The sequence below is a fragment of the Cygnus atratus genome, chromosome 25, assembly GCF_013377495.2.
Source record: "Cygnus atratus isolate AKBS03 ecotype Queensland, Australia chromosome 25, CAtr_DNAZoo_HiC_assembly, whole genome shotgun sequence".
NCBI lineage: Eukaryota > Metazoa > Chordata > Aves > Anseriformes > Anatidae > Cygnus > Cygnus atratus.
In genome coordinates, this window is record NC_066386.1 from 5,231,047 (window position 1) to 5,244,991 (window position 13,945).

At 62.2% G+C, this 13,945-nt stretch overlaps 1 protein-coding gene across 3 annotated transcripts; it reads right to left on the bottom strand.

Annotated features, from left to right (window-relative positions):
• Positions 1 to 1,812: 1,812 nt before the first annotated feature.
• KIF18B (kinesin family member 18B) lies at positions 1,813 to 13,722 on the bottom strand. Of its 3 annotated transcripts, none has more exons than XM_050715475.1 (16): positions 13,667 to 13,722; positions 12,574 to 12,923; positions 10,763 to 10,920; positions 10,157 to 10,261; positions 9,788 to 9,898; positions 8,025 to 8,222; positions 7,614 to 7,790; positions 7,179 to 7,253; positions 6,872 to 6,984; positions 6,426 to 6,546; positions 6,057 to 6,172; positions 5,025 to 5,239; positions 3,674 to 4,244; positions 2,877 to 2,972; positions 2,607 to 2,698; positions 1,859 to 2,328 (listed from the first exon to the last, which is right to left on the bottom strand). In XM_050715475.1, the coding sequence occupies exons 2-16, from the start codon at positions 12,887 to 12,889 to the stop codon at positions 2,216 to 2,218; spliced, it is 2,577 nt and encodes an 858-aa protein (XP_050571432.1). In that variant the 5' UTR covers positions 12,890 to 12,923; positions 13,667 to 13,722; the 3' UTR covers positions 1,859 to 2,215. The 3 variants fall into 3 exon arrangements, with proteins under 3 accessions (XP_050571433.1, XP_050571432.1, XP_035422780.1); XM_035566887.2 differs by having other exon boundaries at positions 1,868 to 2,328; positions 13,541 to 13,671; XM_050715476.1 differs by lacking the exons at positions 12,574 to 12,923; positions 13,667 to 13,722 and adding an exon at positions 11,771 to 12,126 and having other exon boundaries at positions 1,813 to 2,328.
• Positions 13,723 to 13,945: the final 223 nt, after the last annotated feature.

Below are 13,945 nucleotides of genomic sequence, written 5' to 3' on the forward strand. Positions count from 1 at the left end.
TCCTGCTGCGGGCATGGCTGCGCGTGCACATGCGTGTGCATGGCCTTGTCCCCCGCCGCCACCCCCCCCACACCAACCTCGTTGGGGTGCTCACACGTGCGCCAAGGCCGAGGGGGGGGGGCTTTCTCCCCGCACCAGTCCCAGCGGCCTGGTGCCAGGGCTGCATGAAAGGGGCTCTGTGTGCCAGCGGGCGCGGGCCCAGCATGGCAATGAGGGGGCTTTGTGCGAGCGCAGCCCTGCCGGGAAACGCGGGGCACGAGGCAGTGGTGATGGGCACGGGGCCACCGCCGACCCCAGCCCTTGTGAGCTGCTGTGGTGTGGCCATAAAGTGGGGTTACGGGGCCTGGGGACATCCTGGGGACAAGGCAGCGTCGGTGGGAACTGCGGTGCAAGGCGTGGGTTGGAGGGTGTTTTGGGGACCTGGGGACGTAAGGGACACGTGGTGGCATCAAGGGTGGCTGGCGGCAGCGGGTCCCTGGGGTGCTGGCTGGGGGCACTGCAGTGGTAGGGACGGGCCTGGGCGGCTGGCAGCTAGGTGGCAGCCGATGGCCGGGAAAGCTCCCGGCCCGCCGGGTGGGGACGGTGCCAGGTCCCGCTGGGCCATGTCCCAGAGGGACTGTGGCGATGCGCTGGTGGCACTGGTGGCACTGGTGGTGTGCTCAGGGACATCCTCTTGGCACCACTGCCCCTAACGCCCCACAGCTCCCTGTTCCCAGCCTGATGCCATCCCACACTGGGGATCCCCGGTTTGGTGCCGCCGGTATCGGGACGGGTTTTATACCCATGGAATCGTTGCGGTGCACATCCGCACCCCACAGTTGCCGGGAGCTGCCTGCTGTCCCCAGCCAGCCGGAACAGGGACACCCGTGGGGACATGCATCCGGGGGGGGGCTCTGCGTCCCTGCAGCCTTTCCCAAACCCACTGGGAGAGCGCGGGGGGCACAGGGTGCCCAGCCGGCCCCCGCTCAGCTCCCCGGAGATTTATTTTCTCCCAGCTCCTACGCAGCCGGGATCAAAGCGCTGCTGCCTCTTGCGGAAAGCTGTCACTCCCGGCACTGCGGGGATGCAGATCTGGGCTCTCCCCCCGCCTCCCCGCTCCCCTCTTAATGAGAGGAACGAACTCAGAGCCGGCTGGAAGTTTTAATTAGAAGCTTCCAGCCTCCGAGAAGACAAAGGCGAGAGCTGCGGCTGCCAGCCAGCGAGCAAAGTAGGGCAGGAGGAGCCGGTGACCCCGGTCCCTGCAGGGAGCAGCCTGTGCAGGACGGTGCTGCCGGAGCAGGCCGAGGGCCACGGGTTAAACGCAGCCGCCTGGCCTGGAGCCCACGCAGCTTGTGACCTCTGCCGGTGCCCTCACCACTGCCAGTGGCCCCGAGGAGCTGGAGCAGGCACCGGGGTGCGTCACGGGGCCCAGCGGTGCCATGATGGGGTGGGGAAGTAGGACAGGGCACAGGGGGAGAGCTGCAGGGGCGATGCTCCGAGCTCTGCCCCACAGCTGGGGTCCCACAGGCAGCAGGAGCAAGGGATCCAGCAGGAGGCAGGGATGGAGTTTGAGCAGGGGGAAGATGGGGCAGAAATGGCCCTGAGAGCACTCAGCAAAGCGACAGGAAGCAGGGGGCAAGCAGCTGCCAGCTGCCCTCGCCCCCACACCAGGACACACAGCAGGGGCCTGCCGCCCCCTGGCACAGCCCCTGCAGGGATGGGAGATGGGGCTGAAGCTATGGGGCCGAAGGGGGAAGCCACGGGGAGGCCACCCCTGGGAGCCAGAGCCTTTTCCAGGCCCGCTTTGGAGGGAGCCAAAACCCAACCACTGCTCCCTGGGCGAGGTGGAGGCGAGGAGAAGCAGCCACACGTCTCCCCTCGCCCCTCTGGTTTTAAACTTAAAGATTTATTAAAAACGTGTTATTTCTTAGCATCACCCATCTGTTAGCACTCGACACCCCAGCGCGGAGTAGAGAGGGGCTGAGAGGGAACAGCAATAATCCATCTGCTACAAAAATACACAGCGCTGGGCCGAGGGAGAGTACACGCAACACAGGAGGCAGCTGGGACCCCTCAGTGGGGGGGAGCTGGAGGGAGGCAGGGGACGGGGGGGTGACAACTGCAGGTGGCAGGGGAGGTGGCCCTTCTGCGAGGAAGGACAGGATGGGGCCCAGAGGAAGAACTTTGGCAGCTGGGTTTGGGCCCCCAGGAGAGGACTGGGCCACGCTGGGTGCCGTCAGCACAAGAGTTTTGGGGCTTGCAGTGTGGGCGCAGGGGAGGCGCTGCCGCACGCTGTCAGCTCCTTGGCGCTGTGCTTGCCCTTCCAGCTGAGACCAACCTGAGGATGCCCTGAGGAGAGAAACAGGAGAGGAGGGGATGAGGCAGCTCTGGGGCAAAACCTGAAAGCCAGGCCCCCTCCCGAAGGGGATCCCAGCACTGCCAGCTCCATCCCCCTTTATATCCCACTGCAAGCACCCACTGCCCTTCCCTGAGGCTCAGGCCAGCACCTGGAAGCAGCGAACACCAAACAGCATCTTCCACCAGCACCAGACGTACCCCTGCCAGGTACTCTGCCCCCAGTAGCCTGAACTTCACAAGGGGGGCGCCTGGCTGGGAGCGGGGCTCACCTGGGATGCTCAGGGGCTGCGCCAACCTCTGGCTGCTGCTGGAGAGCCGGGCGATTCGGCTCCGGAGCCCACCCAGCGAGCACGAAGCGGTGCTGTGAAAGAAAAAGAGGACGCAGAGGGATGGCCATCTTAAATCCCAGGCTCAGGGCAGACGTGGATGGCCCCCGTCCTCCCCAGCTGTCAGGAGGCAAGGAGGGGGCTCCAAGCCCCCGAGGGGAGCAGCCAGCAGCCCTCACAGAGCGCTCCTGGCCCCCGTCTCCATTGTCTCACCTCACCGCTCGCCCCCGCTTCTGCGCAGATGCTTTGGAGACAGAGGAAGGCTTGGGGATGGAGGAGCCCCTCATGGCGAACACCGGGACGGAGGCTCTGCAGCCAGGGAAGAGAGGGTTAGCACAGGGGTGCCTGACCACCTTGCTGGGAGGCAACCAAGGCAGGGAGCAGAAGCCACACACAACCAGGAGAGCAGCCCAGTTTCATAGGGGAAGTGATTTAAACATGGTTAAAGCCTCAAGAAATCTGCACGGGAGGAGGCAGCTGCCCCACCACCACTGCTCCCCGAGACACTCATGGTCACACCAGCCCCTGCACCTCAGTTTCCCCAGCTGCCCTCTGCAGGAAGTGTTCCCTCAGGTCTCCCACGTTACCTAGGGCACCACAACCTCTTTCCAGACGGCCACCCAGTTCAGCAGAAGCACTGGCAATAAAGACAACACTGCACAGCCCCGCTCCTCACTCCAACCTCTCCTTAGGGAGAGGCACTGCCCCACCTGCTTCCCAAGAAGTACTTGGGGCTCAAGAAGCCACCTGGAGGACACTTCTCCGAGTCCAAAGGGAAAAAGGAGGAATAGATTTTTTTGGAATACTTCTTATATCTGAGCAAGCAATTCATGCACAGGCTCAGCCGACTGCTTGCAGGCTGTTTTCTGCCCTATCTCCCCTCCTAGCCCAGCTGTGGGGATCCACAAAGGCTCTGCGGGTGCAACTCACGCAAAAAGCAAGATCAGGGAGGGGGAAAGCCCCAGCCACGCAGGCAGCCCTTCCACAAGCCTGGGCGCAGCAGCACTAACCTGGGCACAAATGGGCCACCCTGCTTGTTTAAGAGGCACTGGGCGTTCTCCCAGCTGGGGAATTCGGGCAGGTTGAAGGTGTCTGGCTTGGCCACGCCAGGTGAAATGCTGTCCTCGGAGAGGTCAAAAGTCATGTTCAGGTCACGGCCAGCCAGGACAGTCGGGGCGCAGTAGTTCTGGGCAGCCGATGTCATCAGGGGCGCGCGTCTTTTGGTGACTGTCAGCGGGCAGATTCTGGGGGTGCAACTCGACAGCAGCTGGAAGGATTTGGCATCTTTGAAGCAGGGTGTGCGTGGGCTCTGCATCGCCTCGGGAGCCTCCGGTTCTCTCCTGGAGCCCTTCCGTAGGCCCAGGGGGGAGGATTTCCTCTGGCGCTTCGCCCGCATTTTGAGGCTGTGGGGAGTTTCCTGTCTGGAAGCACTGCTTATCTCAGACCTCCTCCTCTTCCTCGCCAGGCCAGGAGCTGCCAGCGTGGGACTGGAGAGCGGAGCAAGCTGCTGCAAGCGCCGCAGAGCTGCCCTGGTCATGGGGACGCTGGGCTCAGCAGCGGGCGTGGTGGCTGCTGCCCTGGCTAAAGGAGAGAAGCAACACAATCAGCCCTGCCCACAGCGGGTCCCAGGCATCCCCGGCACCTCCTTCTGCCCCCGGCACGGCTCCGAGGTGTCTGCCCAGCCCTAGCCATGAACCCAACAGCAGCGGTTTGCCAGCAGGTTTTGCCATCAAACCATGCTCACTCGAAACCCAGAGGGAGAGGCAGCGTAAAGCCCGATGTCTCGTCAACCTACAGGCACCGGACTGGTTCCAAAGCAAACGCCCCATGGCAGTGCCCCGTCTGTCCCTAAGAAACGGGGTCTGCAGAGTCCACAGCTTCACTGCTGGGTTCCTGCCGTGGCACTGAGGATGTGGAGGAAGAGCTCAGCGCTGCTCAGACACAGGCTGTCAGACTACAGCTGGGCTGACTTGGGCAAACATGCCAAGGAGTAAACAAGACTAGAAAAGATGAGAATCCGAGCTGCTGCTGTGGTCTCGTGGACCAGAAATATCGCTCACGTTTAAGCTGACTCGTGCACACATGCTGAACTTCCCCGGGACAAGTGCTGCTCACTGCTCCTACCGTGCCCCGGGCTGCCAGAGATGCTGGCTGGCCTGAAATGCTCGACAGAGCAGGGCTGGGAGCCGCTCTTGGAGTTCCCCACTAGGCACCATGTCAGGAGGAAACTCAGCTCTCAGCCTGTGCCCACGGCTGGGAGCTGCACCCTCCCACAAGCATCTCCTCCAAAGCACCCCTCCAGCACACGCTGCACCCCAAGGAACGGGATCGGGGACAGCACCAACTGTCCCAAATCCTCACCGTCACAGCCCCGCTGCGTCCTCTGGGCTGGGGTGGCCCCGTGGGTATCTGCAGGTCTGCTCGGCAGCGGGGCTTGCTCCAGGCTTGCACCAGCCTCCTGGTGCACCAGGCGCTCCAGTTCCTCGAATTCGGAGACCATGTCAGGAGTCAGGAGGTTGGCAGCCTTCAGGAGGGAATACTGCTTTCGGGCAACGCTCAGGATAGCTGCCACAAGCCTGGGACAGAGCGGGACATGGTGTCAGATGAATGGACCTGGCCCAAGACAGCTCCTCTGCATCCAGACCCAAGAACCAGTTCACAGGTGAGCTTGGGTCAGCATCACCCAGACCAGAGGCTCAGCACCACCAGCAGCACCTCAGGGACCTGCTCGAGGCGGGGCAGAACCCATTAGTACAGGTTTGGGCAAAGATGGACAAACTTTGAGGCTGTGAGGTACCAAAGCTGTACATCGACTGGAGGACCTGAGCCGCAAGGTGTGCGTTCACCTGGTGGTTACAAGGAACACAACAGCATCCGTGCACTTTTTTGCAGGCTTCAGGCACTCGTTAGCTCGGATAGAGGCAAACAGAGATCCAGGCACACGTTGAGGCCAGCCTCCCTCAAGAGACCTTTCTAGAGAGGTTCGTTCTGCCAAGATGCTTGGGGCAGAGACATCAGCAGATGGTGCCGCGGGAGCCCTGCCAGGGCAGGACCTTGGGGAGCCAAGGCAGGAGGAAAGACTTTGCAGAGGTAATTTCAGGACTGACAATTTGCACTTAAGGCTCCCGCAGCTGCTGTGCCTGGAAACCTCCCTCTGTCCATGGAAATGGCATTTCCAGGAGATCATCCCATGGGATTAGATCCCTGGGAGCTAAATCTGTTCTTTCACACACAGCAGCCATCTGCAAGCAGAAACCTGCTCCTGCGTCCGCGTGGGCTGTCCCTGGGATGGCTGCATGCAGCAGGAGGGTGGACAACGCATCCTGCGTGGGAAATGGTGCCAACAGGCAGACAAGGGGAAGGGGCACGTGGGGGCAGCACGAGGACACTCACGTTTCTGTCTGGCTGCTGGACAAACTCTGTAGAGGGCAGCTTGGTTTCCTCGTTCCCGGCTGGAGATCTGTCCCATCGGTTGCTCTGGGACTCCTGGGAGGAGTTTCCTCAAGAGCCTGGAGCAATCAGCCAGAAGTAAGAACTTTTCTAGCCCAAGATTAGTTCATATTTGAACTGAGTTTGATCCCCCACAGCTGTTTTCTGGGAGGTTAAGGGGTTTTGCTAGCAATATGCAGCGCACGCTGAGCCAGGACCCCGCAGACCAGCTGAGCTCCTGCCTTCTCCTAGCATACCAGCTGTGCCCCGAGTGTATCTGAGCCCCCAGCTTGTTGTGCCAAGCCCTCGCATGCTGCTCGCCCCTTCTCTCACCTCCTCCTCCAGTTCCAGCTGTGGCTGAGCAGCCTGTCCAGCTCCCAGCTCCTGCTGCCCTCCATCACCCATCCCGTGAACACCCAGGGCTGAGCACATCTTTGGGACAGCTTCCTCCAACCTACAGCAGTCAGAGAGAAAGTCACTGAGACAGAAGATCCAGTGAGAAAGCCATCACATTTGACTAAGAAGTTTGGGCGTGGATCAACCAAGACAAGACTTGGCCTTTGCAGCCCAGCTTCCCTTGGCGCTTGCATGCTGTGGTCTCTCAGGCCCATAACTACACCTCAACACGGTCAAGATGACGACGCATGCTGGTGGAGAAGCTCCTGGGCTGACACCTGGGCTCTGACCAGCTCTGAAGCTGCGCAGCCCTACTTGGCACAGGGGATGCCAGGAGGACCCAGCAGCTCTGCCCCAATTCCTTGCCAGCCCCACAACCTCACCTGGGCAACCCCACTGGGCTCCAGCTAGGGGCAGCCAGTGGTGCTGGCGGCTGCTTCTCCGCGTCCCGTGCGGTGTCCTCGTAGGCACGGAGCTTCGCCCGCAGATCTGCCACCTGCGGGGAAGGAGCAGCTGCTTCACAGCTGGCTCTGTGACCCCAGGGAGCTCAGAGCTCCCCGAGAGGCTGATGCCACTTTCCCGGTGGGCAGCACTGTCATGCAGCTCAAAGAGGACCACGGAGCTCAGACGTGCACACCCCAAGCAAACCACGGCTAAAGACAGAGCCCTCCCCCCTTGCCAGCACCTCACCTCTGCTTTCAGCTGCTCACAGATCACGGCGTATTTACTGATGTGGCAGTCAAGGCTGAGGACGTTGCTCTTCAGCTGCGGAGACAGGGACGAGCGAGAGGTTAAAGAAACACTGGGCAGCACACAGCCCTCAGCCAGAGCCGGAGCAAAGCCTGCTCCCAGGTGGCTGCAGCGGGCACCACCCATGCTCAGGGACCTGCTGTCCCAGCCACAAGCCCTTCTGGGCTCTGGGCTGAGGGGCTGTAGCACAAGACCGGGCACTCAGCGTCCTCAGCTTCATCCTGCCCGGAGCAGCCCCCATGGGTGGATAACTCAGGCTGGAGCACGGAGACACCTAGTAACCTACCCCACGTACCAGGGCACGTTGCAAAACCCGGCTCCTTTCCACCCGTCCCCAGCAGCTCCCCAAACCACAGCAGGTCACGAGGTCCTCACCGACAGCTTGATCTCCTTGGCCCGGTTGGCGTACTTGAGCGTGTTGTAGGTGTCCTCGTAGGCCAGTGCGGAGGGACTCACGGCAGCAATCATGATGGTGCGGCAGTTGCCTCCGATGGAGTCCTTCAGCAAGCGCGTGAGCTTGCTGTCCCGGTACGGGATGTGGGTCTTTTTGCTCTGCACCGAGAGATCAAGGGGCTGCTCAGCTTTTGGGACCTGCGCACTCAGCCCCAAGCCCTGCATCACAAGGGTACGGCCACGCTCATCCCACAGCACCTTTCATAGCCCAGCCCAGGCTGCCGGCCCCACCACAGCAGCAGAACCATCAGCCCTAGCACTCAAGGACACCCCTCGCATCCACCTGCCCTGCAGAGCCGTAGCCCGGCGGGGCCACGCAGGGAACAGCCTTACCTTTGCGTCAGCCAGTGCGTTGATGACATTGATGAGGGCCAGCAGCGAGCGGTTGATATTGGCGCCTTCCCGGAGCCGTTCTCCCCGGGTGTTGGTGACCGAAGCTCGCTCCGAGCCTGCAAGGTCGATCAGGCTCATCTTGGCCATTTGCAGGTCGTGAGCGAGGCCGACAACACGGTCCTGCTGCTTCACGTAGATCTGTGAAGAAAGAGAGTCAGGAGGCTGCAGCTCAACAGGGCACGTGAAGTTACCAGCTGGAGGCAGCTTCACCCGGAGGACAAGGTGTCAGTTTGTATAAAAGGACGGTAAAATGGATTACAAAGGCCAGGAGATGGGGCAAAGTTCTAAGAGGATCCCAACACACTGATAAGACAAGCCAAGACTCTCTGATGGCACTGGTAGCAAAGCCACAGGAGGGATCAAACAGGAACTGATAGAGCTATGGAAAATGATCAGCACTTCCTTGTGTGGGAGCAGCGTACAGCCGGTCGGGTCCCCAAAGGGCAAAGCCGACGGGGAGCCCCGGTGCCACCCGGGAAATGCTCGCAGCATCTCAGCCTCGGCCCCAGATCTGACCGTGGATTTTGCCTCCAGAAGGATGCTGGAAGATGATCACCACGGTATAGGCTGGGAAACCCAAACCTGACAGGGGCTGCAAGCCCCCAGACACAGCCTTGCAGTCCCTGGGAGCATTCAGGCAGGGTTCTCAGTGGTGAGCCCAGTTCCTGGCTTATGTGGGCAAGGTGGGACTTGCCACTGAGGCTCCGCAGCACTGCTCCACAGCTTCACCTTCTGCAGGCCTAGAGATCCCCCAGGAGAAGCAGACACCTCTCCCACCACCCCATAACGTCCTCAGCAGGCTGCTCGCCCCCCTGCCCAGCTGCCTGCCACAGGCCAAGAGACGTCCACGCTGGAGATGCCACTGATGGCAACCAGCCGCGCGTCCTCACGCAGAGCCCAGCTCCTCCGCGGCCCCTGCCCCGGCTGCCGGGAGCAGAGCTGGCAGCGGGAGGGCAGGCTTCCAGCGCCGCTAATGGATTCGCAGCAGGCAGGAGTCCAGCGCCCACCGCCGTGCCCAGCTGGGGAGCCGGCCGGGAAGCCATCCAGACACCTGGACTTCCCCTGCAAGCAGCCACGGGCAAGGCACCAGGTTCACACTGAAATTACAGTCAGAGTCCTCAGTCTCCCCACGCAGCCGTGACGGCCCTGCTAATTCAGGGGAGGGCCTGGCTGGAATTGAAATCAAGCAGCAGGTCTGTGCGGGAGAGCACCGAGGAACCAGGAGCAAACTTACAGAGCAGGGAACATAACTCCTGGCTCAGAGCCGAGGGGGATGACGGGGCAGACAATACGCCTGCCCCCAGCTACCTGCAGGGAGGCACAGCCCCGAGGCAGGTCCCCTTTGCTCTAGGTCAGGTTCGGGCGCATCTCCCTACAGCTCACACGCTCAGCCGGCAATAGTCGAAAGCATCAAGCAGATTTTCAGCCCCTGGGAGGTGTAACACCAGGCTGGACCTGCTGGGACTGCTGGCTGGGGGGTGCAGCCACCAGCACGACCAGTACACCCTGTCCCAGTGCGGAGCAGGCTAAGAGGCCTGCCCAGCCCCGTGTCCTCTCTTTTCGGATCCACGGCCGTTTTGATTTTCCCTGCAATTCACCAGGAGCAGCGATAGCGACCCTGCTATGCCAGGCCCAGCGTGGGCTTGCTTCCTATCTCCCGCTCAGCACAAAGCCTGAGCAACACGGCAGCCAGCAGCCCTCACCTGGAACACCGCGTGTGAGCGGGAGGAGGTGGCGTTGGCGTCTGTGGGGTGCTGCGTCCGGTTTTTGTTGCCGTTGGCCAACATCTCCAGGAGCTGCTCTGCCGATTTGGGCTGGAGGAGAACACACAGAGGCAGGGATCAGCAGGCTGGGCGCCCCCTACGCAGGCACCGAGACAGCCTGACATCAAGCAATGGCAACAGCTCAGATGAAAGGCAACCCACTGCTCTGCGGGGTTCGCTTCAGCTCGGGGTCATGTTTGCTGCTAGGAGCCGCACAGAAAGCACAACCCCTGCCTTCCCACACGTTTGTTTTCAGAACTGGTTTAGCTGCAGCACTGCTCAGAACCCACGCCCATCTTTTACACCCACCTGATGGAAGGAGAGGCCCTGGACCACAACTCCTTTCTCCGGATCCTCCCGGATCGCCAAGGGGCCCTTGGGCTCCAGCAGGTCGTGAATCTGCTCGTTGTAGACCTGGAGCGGGGAGCCCGCAGTGAGGCTGAGGTCTGCTTCCCCAGCAGCGAGCAGAGAGAAGCCCCGCGCATCGGGATCACGCCCGACCGGATCAGACGCGCCCCCCCCACCCCCCGTGACGCCCTGCAGGCCGCTTCCCAGGCATGACACGGAGCAGCCGAGGGTGCTCTAAATGCAGAGGACGGCTCTCAAGGGCTTTGCTTGCAAGTCACCGTGCCACCGCTCCCCTGCGGCCCTCTGAGCCGGGAGGAGCAGATTGCTATGCAGACCGCAGGCACCGCGGTGTGTCAGCAAGCAAGAGAAACTTCCCGGACTCCAGGTGGGGGAGAGGCAGGGAGGAACCAGCAGCACCAGTTCACCCAGGTGAGCCTGGTTCCAGCTGGGGCGCAGCTCTCTGGGCACCGGGACCACTTGGTGTGGCCCGCGGGGGTCCGCGCCAGCCCCGACTGGTAGCAGGGGTGCCCCGGAGGCAGGAGGGGACACGGCTCGGGCACGGCGTACCTCCTGGTAGGAGACGAGCACCTCGCAGCTCTTCTCGTCCTTCCTGGCTTCGATCCTCTTGTACAGCTCCACCATGGTGAGGTACATGATGCCGGGGCTCTGCTCCGAGCCCAGCATGGTGTAGGTTTTCCCCGCTCCCGTCGCACCGTAAGCGAACACTGGGGAGAGGAAGGGCGGACGTTTGAAGCTGTCATTACCAGGAGCCGCGCAACGTTCCTGCAGCAGCCCCTGCAGCAGGGCTGGGGTCACTCCCTGCCTTCGTAGAGACCAGGCAGAGCGGTTCAATAGTTAATTATCCTCAGCACTGTCTGCACTATCCTCTAGTGCAATTTCTTTCTAGTTTCAGCTGTCAGCATCTCTAATTTAGCAGATAAAGACAGAACGAGTCCCCAAACCGTCACCCATTTAGACACTTTGAGGCCACACTCGAGTCACCCTTTAACCCTCCCTTTAACAAGCTGAGCAGCCCCAGCTCCCTGCCTCTCACTGGGAGGTGTTTCTTTTTCCAGACCTTGCAATTCATCTCATTTTTAACCCCAGTCTTTCAACACCATTTCTGAAGCATTAACATCAGAGCAGGACACACTAATCTAGAGAGCCTCAGCCCTTCTCCCCATTAGCGACACTTCGTGCTTTGCGAATGTCTCATTTGAGGATCCGGGGTTTATTTTATGCAGATAGAGACGCAAGACATGCCTGCCAGGTGGGCACGGTGACAGAGGCAGCCTTCAGCGGCTCGCCAAGTGCCGGGGAGCCAGGAATAGCATCCTCCGGTCCCGGTGCCCAGCCCGGCGCATGATGAGACAGGAGAGTCGTCGTCTCCCGCCCGGCGCCTGCCTTGTGGCAGTGACATGCTCGTTACGCCGCTCCTCTGACAGCCCGCGAACGGCACGAGGATCTGCAGCGTCGGGCGAGGAGCTTGCAGACCCGGTCTTTACGTGCTGCCAGCCTGGGAGACGTGCGAGGGGCACAGCAGCCCCCGAGCGCCCCGACACGCGTGCGCCTCACCTGGCCTCCTGCTCTGACGCTCAGCGTCCCCCCCCCCAGGCACCGCTGGGGGGGTAACGGCTCTGCCCATCGCAGCCTTTTGGGATGGGAAAGGACGGCAAAACCAAAGCGGCCTTTGCACTGTGAATCCACTCCATCTCCTGCTGCTGTTCCAGCCCCAGCACGGGTTGTCTTCCCCCAGAATGCCACAAATGCCTGGAAAACGCCTGCCCAATCTCATTTCCTACAGCAGTGCCCATTTCCCTTCAACACATTGCATCTCCTAAAGCGCTGAGCACCATCGTGGCCCTCACAGCTCTGCTGGCTGTGGCCCCAAAAGGGACCAGAGCCCTGGCTGCTGCCCCTGAGAGCAGGACAGTCATGCCTCGGTCACACACAACTCCTGTCACCCCCGCAGCACGTGGCTTGCTGTGTCCGCAGCTTGCTCCAGCTGTCAGCAGCACCCAACCCCCCTGCTCCACAAACTGTCTCCCACTACACCTCTAATTTCATTTCTCCTCGTTGACCTGAGGAGTCCAGTCGACGCTTTTGTGCCAGGAACACCCCAGTCCGCACCCCCAACCACCCCCAGCTCATCGCCACTTATGATTTTAAGGCTCTTTGCTCCTGCACCGCTGCCGTACGACCCAATCCCTCTCTAACTGCTTGGGGTATCCCACTAGCACCAAAAATTCAAGGTGTGAGAAGAGAGCAGCAGCCACCTGCCCCCTTGGGGACGTCCCTGTGTGGCAAGCGGCAGCATGAGGGCCGCATCCTGGCTCTGCTGAGCAGCAGATGGGACAGAGGCGGCGGCCAGGCCTTACCGGAGCAGTTGTAGCCATTGAGGATGCTGTCCAACACCTCCCGCGTGGTGTGCTGGAACACCTCCTCCTGCGTGGCCCCCTCCCCGAAAACCCGGTCGAAGACGAACTTCAGGTCCTTGCCCCGGTGCTTGGCCCCGCGGCCGGGCAGCGCGGCCCCGGGGGGGCCGCTGGGCTCCTCGGGGTCGAAGACGAGGATGTGCTGGTCGACGACTTGCAGCACGGTGTGCGCCGCCCTCTCCCGCTCGCAGGCGGTGGGGGGCCGCACGCGCACCACGACGGCCACGGTGCCCTCCTCGGGCGGGGGTCCCAGCGCCATGGCGCTCAGCAGGATACGGCCCAGGGGCCGCACACTGTGGGGGAAAGGGGTCAGCCCTGGGGCAGAGCCAGAGTGGGGGGACCCCCACACGGGAGCCCCAGCTCCCACCTCCCCAAATTCCTCCCCATCAATGCCAACCCCCCCCCGTGCCCCTGCTCACACAGCTGGGGCCTAAACCCCCCAAGGGCGCTATAGGATCTGCCCCTCCTGTGCCCTGTTCCCTCCCTCCAGGGCCCTACCGGACCCCCCCACGGGGGCCCTATGACCCCCAAACCCCTAGCTCCCTGCTTTGGGCCCTATACTGACCACTTCAGGCCCTATATATAGGGCCTGAATACAAATATATATATATATATGGCCCCCTGTGCCATCGGGCCCTATGCCACTCCCTCAGGGTCCTATAGCCCCCTTTGAGCCCCATACTGACCTCTTCTGGCACTACACCAACTCCTGGGGCCCCATACTTCCCGCTTTAGGAGTTATACCAGCGCCTTTAGGCTTTATGGCCCCTCTGTGCCCTACAACGACCCCTTCGGGGCACTATAGCCCGTCTGTGCCCTATAACGACCGCTTTTGTGCCCTATAGCCCCTCTTTGGGGCCCTACACCCACCCCTTTGTGCCTTATGACGACCCCTTGGGGCCCCACAGACCTTCTTTGGGCTCTATGCAGACCCTTTAGGGCCCCACGCCGACCCTTTCGGGCCCCACAGCCCCCTTTTGGGCCCCACACAGCCCCCGGCCCCACGCACAGCCCCTGTCCCCCCCGCCCCACTCACCCGCCGCTTCCGTTCCTCCGCGTTCAAACCACCCGGCAACCCCCGCCCGCCCTCCTGATTGGCCGCTCGCTCCGCCGCCTCCCATTGGCTCCCCCGCACCACGTGCCCCTTTCCTCCCGCGCGGGGCCTCACGGGAGCTGTAGTCCCGCCGTGCCCCGTCCCGGCGGCCGCGGGCCGCCGCCATGTCGGGGTCCCGGGGGCGCTGCCGGGGCCGGGGGCTTGGGGGCGGGCTGCCCCTTCCCCAGCCGGCAGCGCCGGGTCGCCGCTCCCCGCCTCCCC

Coding starts and splice junctions, on each gene's coding strand:
- KIF18B (XM_050715475.1), bottom strand. CDS start 12,889: ATGGCGCTGGGACCCCCGCCCGAGGAGGGCACCGTGGCCGTCGTGGTG. Junction 7,791..8,024: donor ACGCACTGGCTGACGCAAAG/GTAAGGCTGTTC, acceptor CTCTCGGTGCAG/AGCAAAAAGACCCACATCCC. Junction 2,329..2,606: donor GCAGCCCCTGAGCATCCCAG/GTGAGCCCCGCT, acceptor TTCTCTCCTCAG/GGCATCCTCAGGTTGGTCTC.